The sequence below is a fragment of the Panicum virgatum genome, chromosome 6K (assembly GCF_016808335.1).
Source record: "Panicum virgatum strain AP13 chromosome 6K, P.virgatum_v5, whole genome shotgun sequence".
Lineage (NCBI taxonomy): Eukaryota > Viridiplantae > Streptophyta > Magnoliopsida > Poales > Poaceae > Panicum > Panicum virgatum.
The window spans coordinates 46,492,829-46,502,374 of record NC_053141.1 but is presented as its reverse complement, the minus strand read 5'-3'; the positions used below and the strand labels follow the sequence as shown (position 1 = coordinate 46,502,374).

At 43.6% G+C, this 9,546-nt stretch overlaps 3 protein-coding genes across 4 annotated transcripts; 1 reads left to right on the top strand and 2 right to left on the bottom strand.

The window, feature by feature from the left end:
• Positions 1-22: 22 nt before the first annotated feature.
• LOC120713061 (glycerol-3-phosphate phosphatase-like) lies at positions 23-2,885 on the bottom strand. Its single transcript, XM_039999035.1, has 7 exons — positions 2,581-2,885; positions 2,299-2,368; positions 2,025-2,184; positions 1,662-1,743; positions 1,371-1,587; positions 878-942; positions 23-492 (listed from the first exon to the last, which is right to left on the bottom strand). The coding sequence occupies exons 1-7, from the start codon at positions 2,863-2,865 to the stop codon at positions 238-240; spliced, it is 1,134 nt and encodes a 377-aa protein (XP_039854969.1). The 5' UTR covers positions 2,866-2,885; the 3' UTR covers positions 23-237.
• Positions 2,886-3,116: 231 nt separating this feature from the next.
• LOC120713062 (60S ribosomal protein L7-2-like) lies at positions 3,117-4,829 on the bottom strand. Its single transcript, XM_039999036.1, has 4 exons — positions 4,373-4,829; positions 4,103-4,240; positions 3,899-4,001; positions 3,117-3,484 (listed from the first exon to the last, which is right to left on the bottom strand). The coding sequence occupies exons 1-4, from the start codon at positions 4,702-4,704 to the stop codon at positions 3,269-3,271; spliced, it is 789 nt and encodes a 262-aa protein (XP_039854970.1). The 5' UTR covers positions 4,705-4,829; the 3' UTR covers positions 3,117-3,268.
• A 197-nt stretch (positions 4,830-5,026) lies between these two features.
• Positions 5,027-9,492, top strand: LOC120713058 (methionine aminopeptidase 2B-like). Of its 2 annotated transcripts, XM_039999031.1 has the most exons (13): positions 5,040-5,184; positions 6,014-6,110; positions 6,575-6,698; positions 6,825-6,864; positions 6,950-7,057; positions 7,244-7,343; positions 7,439-7,584; positions 7,689-7,780; positions 7,904-7,998; positions 8,348-8,444; positions 8,534-8,677; positions 8,893-9,110; positions 9,195-9,492. In XM_039999031.1, exons 2-13 carry the CDS (start codon positions 6,042-6,044, stop codon positions 9,303-9,305), a joined length of 1,344 nt encoding a protein of 447 aa, XP_039854965.1. In that variant the 5' UTR covers positions 5,040-5,184; positions 6,014-6,041; the 3' UTR covers positions 9,306-9,492. The 2 variants fall into 2 exon arrangements, with proteins under 2 accessions (XP_039854964.1, XP_039854965.1); XM_039999030.1 differs by having other exon boundaries at positions 5,027-5,184; positions 8,893-9,492.
• The last annotated feature ends 54 nt before the right edge of the window (positions 9,493-9,546 follow it).

Here is a 9,546-nt window from a genome sequence, read left to right as displayed (position 1 = left end):
AGTTTGACGAGAAACAATTAAATCTCCTTTCTCAAGCTCTTAACTTCATAGCATAGCTGCATCCAGCTTTTATTGATCAAAATCAACGATTATCGAACAATCATGGCAATTATTAAGTACAGAAAGTAATGCCTCCAAGGGCTTCATCCTCCTGAGACTCTTCCAGAACAGTTGTTTGCCTAAAATCACTTTCCGGTGTTAAGGGTGCACCCCAAAAGAAATAACTGGACCGTGTTTCTACCATGTAAATGAAGGCAAAACATATGAGGGATATGATCCATGCTTGCTACACAGTGTATTGATGGCATCCTCCCCAGTAGTTTCTCCAGATTCACTGAGCCCAAGTTCAGCTGCATGAATCCCTCCAGTAATGAACGCAGATGCGATTCCTGATGCATTTGCCCCTTTGACATCGTGGTACAGTGAATCACCCACCATGATACATTCATAAGCATCAACTCCAGCTAGGGACATTGCTGAGTTATAGATCACCTGACAAAGTCATAACACATTAATAGGTAACAAAAGTTTCTTCCCACCTACCACACAAAACTAAAATTTAACAGGGAAAAAACTATATGAGGCCACAATCATAAGTGCACTAGCTCGTGGTTCTGTATCATACTGACAGTGGCTGAGCTTGATGACAGATGTAAGAGGGGGCCGAGCTATCTTGTTATGTTTTAACAAATTTTTAACTTAAATCAAGTGATTTCTTAAGACATTTGAAAAATGAGGAGAGGTTGTGGTCCCCTTTGGCCAGGTTTAAGCTCCACTGCCACATTCTGATACACTAGTTGATTTCTTTGTTTTCTTTTTTCTCAAATGAATTGTTCTAAATCTACATAAAGCAGAAATGCAATGATTAGTTGAATACCTTATCAGGCTTCCCCATCCATTTCACTTCACCACCGAGATTCTCATATTTAGCTGCCAGAGTGCCTAAAAGACAGAGTTTACCATTTGTGTGAATAACCAGAAATTTACGAGTGAAAGGCAACATAGGCTTACATAGCGAGCAAAAGTTTTATATAATACTCCATGTTAGCAAGGTTCATTGGCTTGTACGTGGATAGTAATATGGGCAGGTTCACTTGCTTAGTGGCCAAGATGACCTGCCGGCCGTGTAGGCCTTGATTGATTAGGAATAGGCAAAGATCTCGGGTACGGTTGTATTTCCATAAACCCTACCATTACCCTTGCATATATAGTATATACACTCCTGTACCATCTCTTGATTAATCTATCCAGTACTTTCCCTGAAATCTCTATTGCTTTCACTCCAGAAATAAACAATATCTAAATTTGTGGCGCAGCCATACAGATCCATTTTAAGTTAAACAACCTAATACTTTATGTCATGATCATACCAGGCATGACACGTAAATCTCGAGCTTCGACAGTGACATAATCTGGATTAGCTACCACCATTGGAAGCTGCCTTTCTAGGCCAAGCATTAGAACCTGCTCAAGCTCCTCAAGACTTTTGGGAAGAGGGTCACCAGAAGGTGAACCAAGGGCTTCAGTACCATGGGCTAATATAAATTCTGCATCATCAACATTGTCCACAACTTCCAAACCAAGACCCTAGTAAGGGAAAAAGGAAATATTGATTAGACCAACCATTCCAATTCTAAAGGAGAAGTGTTAGGACAACACACCTCTAGAGAAATCGCACCACGATTGCCCCAGGTGATATGGATACACTTTCTTCCAAGGGCAGCAAACCATGGATCATTCCTCCTATATTCATGTAATTGAATGAAACGTATTACATATTGTTTCAAGATCTAGTCACCAACTTAGTACAAGAAAAGAAACTCCTCTACTTGGTAGTACGCAATCATAATCGTTGCTTGCTCTGTGCAGTCAAAATAAAAAGAAACCAGTAAAAAAACTAGTAAATGATAAAGTAACTCTAAGCATATCATGCTAATGTCATGCGGCGGATTTTACATTCATAGAGGAGATAGTGGGGAACAATGGTATCTGAGGATAGAGTCCAAGGAGCCAAGGAGGCTTACTTGAGAAGGTGTTGATGTGTGAGCTCCCCACTGGTGATGGTCGCAAGGAAACAAGATGTATCGAAACCCAGGCTCTTGAGCTTATCCATTGTCACAGACGACCGCCTAGAGGAATTGCTGATTATCACCATCTTCGCCCCATTCACTGCAAGCTTCTCCACTGCAACAACCAACTGATAGTTCAGACAAGAAGCAGCACACGAGCACAAAAGAGACAAAACGACAATACAATCTGAACAAAAGAAGTTTCTATACAATTTCTGTGCCAACATACATGCCAAAATGGCGCCGGGGTACGGCTTCTTGCCGTCGTGAAGGACGCCGAACTGGTCCAAGAACCAGGCCTACGAGACAGATTTAGCTGTAAGCAAATGAGTGTGCAGCAGTAGCGAATGGCAAGGATGCATCACAGGTTCTAATTCCTAAAGCGATAAGGCGATTTCTATACCGAATTCGTTATCTGGCGATCAGAATCGGCGACCCACAAATAGTCACAAGGGCAAAATTTGCGATTAAAGCCGGTAACTTGTTCCTTGGAAGTGGGGAAAGAGCTTGCCTTAAAGCGGCCGGACTCGGCGATGGTTCGGATCCCGGCCACCCTCTCGAATACCGGCGCCGACGCCGCCGAGGCCATTTTCTCCGCCCCGGCGCCGCCCGGACCTGGGGGGACGAAGCGGAGGGTGGATTCGATGCGACGAAAGCCGGTGTGAGCGTTCGGTGGGGGGTAAGGCAAAGACGCAGACGCAGCTAATGCTGTGTCGAACACTGAACTGCACCCAGTGTCGGCGACGGCGAGACTGGACAGTCGCCGGCCGGCAAATGGGAGGCCGTCGCCGGCCATCTTCCCAGCTCGCGCAGCAACCACCAACCAACTGATCCATGCGCAGGAATTTTGACAAGGCCGGATGGAATGCAAACATGGATGGTAGTGTGATGAGATGCAGATGGAGCAGTATCAGCAACAACATTGGAATCAGGATGTGCTCAATGCAACAAACACGAGCACACTACAACATAGGATGAATGATATAATAATGAACTTTTTTCAATGTGATATACTGACACATCAAGGCACATATCAAGCACAAGACAGGGGACGATGAAAGCGGCTTCTTGCTATTTCACGATCTGATGGTACAAATTCAGATAACGGTCCAAAGTTAACGGTACATCCAGCTATGCTATTACAAAACTGATAAGATAACAGATCCATCGCTCATATGCAAACGACAACAAGCTCCGCTTTAGTTTAACTTCTCAATTAGTTCGTTGATTTTGTCGCCTCGGTCGCCTGAGTCACCACCGTCCTTGTAGGGCTTCTTCTTCATCTGCAGCCTCCTCTCTGGACACTTGAGCTTGAAGGGCATGAGGAACTTTGACGTGTCCTGGAAGTGGGACCCAACAGTGGCAATTTCATGCACAAGGTCTTCCAAGCATATGATGCCATGATCTCCAAGAGCCTGCTTGGCACCAAAGGTAAATTTCAATGTAAGTTGCAAGTCAAAAGTAAGTACAATATCTCTTGAAAACAAACAATAACCACCTCAATGTTAATAACTACATAACAAAAGACTTATCATGTATTCAAAAGGTACAATAATGAGCGTGAACATTTTGTTTTCATTATTACTGGGGATCCACAAAAATAATATTGCCACAATGGTGAATATAAAAATGAAGCTGATCATCTAATCTAAGTGCTGCCATTTTTTAGAAAATAGGTAAGTGCTGCCATTTCAATTTGCTATAATTTGTTCTTCTTGACCTAGCAAATGCAATATGAACCAGGAGACTGAAGTTCCATATTGATGCCCACTGTAGATAGTTTGTCGTACTCCATATGACTAGTCTTTAAGGATGCTTTGAAAGTGTACCTTCTCAATTAGATCGTTGCTGGTAAGAGGGAAAGGCTCCTTATCCAAGAACCCACGGCCCTTCTTGTAAATAAGCTCTTTCACATTCTTCAAGTTCGGGAACCTATAGTTACACAGCAGTAACCGAAGTGTTAACATCGCAATACCAGGAAAGAACGTGAACAACGGACCACTGCATTGAAAAGGTTGCTTTCATTCAGTTACCCGTAGGTGATGAACGGTTCAACCACGAGAAGCCTCTTGAGCGTCAAATCGGTGGCCTTGAGGAACACGCCGGTGAGGACCTTCGTCAGCCGTAGCTTCCTCAAGATCTTCCTGATGTGCGGATGCAAGTCCACAGAGCTACATCGGACAAACATCACTAAAAGTTGTCAACCACCATTGCAAACCATATTATAATTATAAATAAGGGAAAAATTGAAAGAAAAAAAAAGAAGGGGTGAAAGCTAGCTTCTTCCGCTAGCAACTACCTACCCAGGGATGCGGATCGCGAAGATGAGCTTGGAACCGAGCGCCTCGGCGGGCGGCTGCTTGCGGACCTTGAGGCGGGTCCTCATCCGTAGGAAGTCGCGCTCCTTGTTCCGGAACGCCGTGACGAAGTCCTCCGGGCGCTTGACGACGACCTTGTTCTCCTCGCGGATGCGCAGGCGCTTCGCCGCCTTGCGCTCCCGGTTCCGGACCGCCCAGTCCGCGTTCTCCTTGCGCTTCTTCAGCACCGTCTCCTTCACGAACGCCAGCTCCTCGCGGGTGCCCCCCGGCGCCAGCGGCGGGACTGTTCGCGAGGCCTCATCCCCGCCGCTACCCATCCTCCTCTCCGGTCGGGCGGGCTCGGCCGGCGGCGTGGAACCCGGCGTAGGTCGAGGCGGCGGCGGCGAGGTCGGAAGAGAGGGAACGAGGGTTTGGGTGGGACTCGCGAGGAAAGGATTTTTGCTGCTGCGGGCGGCATGGGTGTTAAGGCCACTCGCTGGGCCGGGCCGGGGAATTTGGGCCCTTCAAGAGACATATGGGCCGGGCCGGCTTGGAGAGAGCTTTGGGCTGTGCCTGGGCTTTGATGTGGGCCGGGCCAGAGGATGGCAGGTGGGTCCCACTCCACTCGAGCCTTGTCTTCACGCAAGTCCCGGTCCAAATCCAACCTAGCCGACAAAGGCGTCGGGCTGCCGCCGCCTCGCCGCCTCTTCTCACGGAACGCGGCGGAGCCTCCCTGTGCCGCCCTCATCGCCGTCGCCCGCCGCTGCGCGTTTCCTGATTCGGCGGCGGCAGCCAGTTCTCGCGGAACCGGGAGGAAGGTATGGTTTTGTTGGACCCAGCTCGTGGCCCCGCGGGCTAGTTTCGGTTTGGTTTTGTACCGGCGCAGCAAACGGTTATGACAGGCGATTTCTAAATTAAGCTGATTATAGTCGGACTTTGAGACATTCACACGGGCAATTTGTTCCGTGTGAGTTTGTGGGTTCTAAGAATTTCTCCATATGGAACGATATGATGCTCCTCGTTACTTGTAATGGTTTGACGACACAAACTGGATGGCTGTAGATTGCAGAGTGCTTATGTTACGGGTTACTATAGTAGTTGCAGTGAGCTTCTGATTAAGCATCCGGCCCTCTTGTCGTGTAATGCTTAAAGGGCATGTTTCTAAGGCAATATCTTAATTCGTCTCGCATCCAGATTGCATGGCAATGGCAAAACTTGCTAGGTAGACTATAACAAATCAAAGAAAGCAATTCAATCAAGATTTTTATTCTTCTATGAGTGGTCAGTCTGATTATTGGGTGGACACTAACATACAGGACACAGTTAGTTCCCTGTTCCCCTCTAGTGCGCATATAGCTAAATGCCGTATTGAACAATTTGTGCATGATTCATTTTAATGAGCATTTTTAGCCTGACTCGAAATCTTGCTATTTAGTATTGACTTACTGAGTGGATTCAGCAGTCCTGTTAATACAAAAATGATTTCGTATTTAATTTATTCTTCATGAATGTCTCCAGTTTCTCTTGCACTAGTGAATTGATGACACACTACCCATTTGCCTTACCATTGATATACATTTTAACATGTGATTTCTAATTTGTCCTGAGCTATTGGTGCTTATGGTTTTGTTTATTCTTCTCATTCAGGTTTGAACGTACTTTAGAAATATGCAATATGTCTGCAGTTGATACAGCTACCAAGGAGATGGAGGCATTGCATGTTGGACAAAATGGGGAAACCAAAGTAAGCAACTGCAGTTCCGCTGTTTTCCATGGCCCATGGAATGAATCACTAGTGTTGTTTCTATGCAAACATAGAGCAGGTTTGCTTTGGCATCTATTTGAGAAAGGAGGGGGCTTTTTTGCAGGGTTGATGTAGCCACGATAACTGCCTATTGTTGTTGCATCATGTTTAATACAATATTTGCCTATTTGTTGTTCCATGCTGAAATCATGCTTTATCTTGTTTTACCATTTTAAGTAATGGACATAATGGCCATTAGACTTTTGACTAGAGGACCTGGGTAGCTTTTCTGAAACTTTATTTGGAAATGAGTAATTGACATGCTTAGAAGATTCCAGCAAGTGATAACAGATACTATTTTTACATGGATTATTGAACCTTATATGGCATTTCTCTTGCTTGACCCTTGTTTTGCTGTATATTTGCTTTTATAGCAATTAAAGATCGCTGTTTTTTTTTTGCAGGAGAATATGATTAAAGAAGGAAAAGCTGCAAACAGCAATGGTGCAGTTCCTGCAGCTCAGTCCTCACCACCAGAGGATGATGATGAAGCACAAGCTGATGGTGCATCTCAAGATGGAGCACCAGGTGGAAACTCTGCCTTGCAAGTTCTCTTTCCCAAATTTCTCATATAAAGCTGAAGATTCTTTTGTTCCATCTAGCATTTCGGGCTCAGTTAGTCTAACAATTGTTTTTGAAATGGACATTCTTCAGAAGCTGAGAAGAAGAAGAAAAAGAAGAAAAACAAATCCAAGTGAGTTCTGCTGTTAAATTGAAATACCTTTTCTTTTTCACGTTTGGTCTGTTTCCATTAATAAGAAATTTCATGTCTTCTGTAGAAAGAAGAAGGATCCTCTTCAGCAGACAGATCCTCCATCAATTCCTGTTGATGAGCTTTTCCCTTCAGGAGAATTTCCTGAGGGTGAAATCCAGCAATATAAGGATGAGTAAGTGCAAGTCTATCACCACTAGTGCAAGTTTTATTGAATTAAAATATCCTATGCTAGCATGTGTTGGTTTTGAATCGTATGAAGGCTTTCACTCACATCTAAAATGCATTTTGGGGCAAATAAGACCCACACCCCACCCATTATGTACAACTGCTTACAAATTTATACTCTATTTCTACTCAGTAATTTATGGAGAACAACTAGCGAGGAAAAGAGAGAGCTGGAACGACTGCAAAAACCAATATACAACTCTGTACGCCGAGCAGCAGAAGTTCATAGACAGGTTAAAACTATACCCCTCTCTAATATGTTTGCAGCATAATTTGAATCTTGTGTGTTGTTGGTTGCAATTCTACAATGTATGTTCTGATTTTCTAGGTGCGGAAATATATGAGAAGCATTATTAAGCCTGGAATGTTAATGATTGATCTATGTGAAACATTGGAAAATATGGTCCGGAAACTTATCAAGGAAAATGGACTCCAAGCTGGCATTGCCTTTCCAACTGGATGCTCCTTGAATTGGTACGTTATTCTTCTTCTGTTTTTGTCTTTCCATTGGTATGGTTTACATCTATCTCCAAATCTTCATTCCATTCGCAAATTGATGAAGAAAACCCTATTCTTAGGGTTGCAGCTCATTGGACCCCAAATGCTGGTGACAAAACTGTGCTGCAATATGATGATGTGATGAAGCTGGATTTTGGAACACATATCGATGGTCCGCTATTTCTTTTTTCCCGTTATCTTATATGGTTTTTTTGTTGTGCCTACTTGTGTGGGTTTCTTTTTGCAAGTGTACATTGATGTCATCTGATTGGAAAAACTAACTTATTTGTTCCAGGGCACATTGTTGATTGTGCATTTACTGTTGCCTTTAATCCGATGTATGATCCACTGCTTCAAGCAACAAGAGATGCCACAAATACTGGGATCAAGGTAATTTTCAACATGTTTCTCTGCACTCTCTATAGGCTGCGGTTATACGTTAATACACTGCCGTGGGGTGGTGGTGGTGTTATAGGAATGCATGTTTTTTGTTTTTCTTAAGAGGATGCATGATTTCAAGTGATATCCTTTGCTCAAGGGAAACACATTCATATGTTCACTGGAATACTGATTTCCATTGGACAATATAGCGCGGCTCTACCTGCCCCCATATATTGTTTTATGTCTTGGCCTAATTTGAATTTCTACTGTTAATGGTCTATGTGGTGGTCTGGATTGTTTTTTCTTTTGTATCATGCACTAATTGAACTTAAATAATGATTTGATTACCTCATATCAGGAAGCTGGAATAGATGCAAGGCTTTGTGATGTTGGTGCTGCAATCCAAGAAGTAATGGAGTCATATGAGGTTGAAATCAATGGAAAAGTTTTCCAAGGTGCTACAGCTTTAGATATTTTGTCCTGCTAAATACTGTAATGTGAAAAGGGCAATGACAATTAAAACTACTCTTTTTGCTTGTGACAGTAAGAAGTATTCGGAACCTCAATGGACACAGCATTGCGCCATATCAGATCCATGCTGGAAAATCAGTTCCGATTGTGAAAGGTGGAGAGCAGACAAAAATGGAGGAGGGCGAGTTTTATGCCATTGAAACTTTTGGATCTACCGGTATGTTACTCTTTGTTGTCAACTGATTCATAAAAATATAGGAGGTACTATAATATGGCATCATTAATAGGTTGGCAAAAAAGATAAAACTCACTTCACTTATATAGCTAGAATGACCCTGATTAGATTCACAGCATGAATTTGTTGTCTGTACTTAGACATATTTTTAAATCCTTGAAGACTTTTACATTTTCTAAGATTCATGACATTTGCAGGAAAGGGATTTGTCAGGGAGGACTTGGAATGCAGCCATTACATGAAGAACTTTGATGTTGGACATGTGCCTTTGAGGATGGCAAAGGCTAAGCAGCTACTTGGGACCATCAATAACAACTTTGGAACACTCGCTTTCTGCCGCCGGTACTTGGACCGCCTTGGTGAGACGAAGTACCTCATGGCTCTTAAAAGTCTATGTGACAATAATGTTGTTCAGGTATGTGATAAGCTCCATCTCCACCCCCATCATCCAAACTCTGTCGTCAACATGGCGATTCACCTTTTCCTGCTCTGTTTGCAGCCATACCCTCCGTTGTGCGACGTGAAAGGGAGCTATGTCTCACAGTTCGAGCACACCATCTTACTCCGGCCAACCTGCAAAGAGGTCATTTCCAGAGGCGACGACTACTGATTGCGGCTGCGGCGGGTACCGGTTGTTTATGTAACGAGTACACTGTTTTTGCGCAACCTGTGTACCATCTGTTTATGGACCAATAGGACATATCACATTTGGAATTTTGGATAAATGATTTGGCAGGCTTGCTATAATATTTTGAGTTTGGAATATATGGAAACGTGCATTTTTCATTGAGCTGAAATTGGTTCCATCGTAGTATGTTTGATGAAAACCTTTGAAACGATTATCTCCGTTG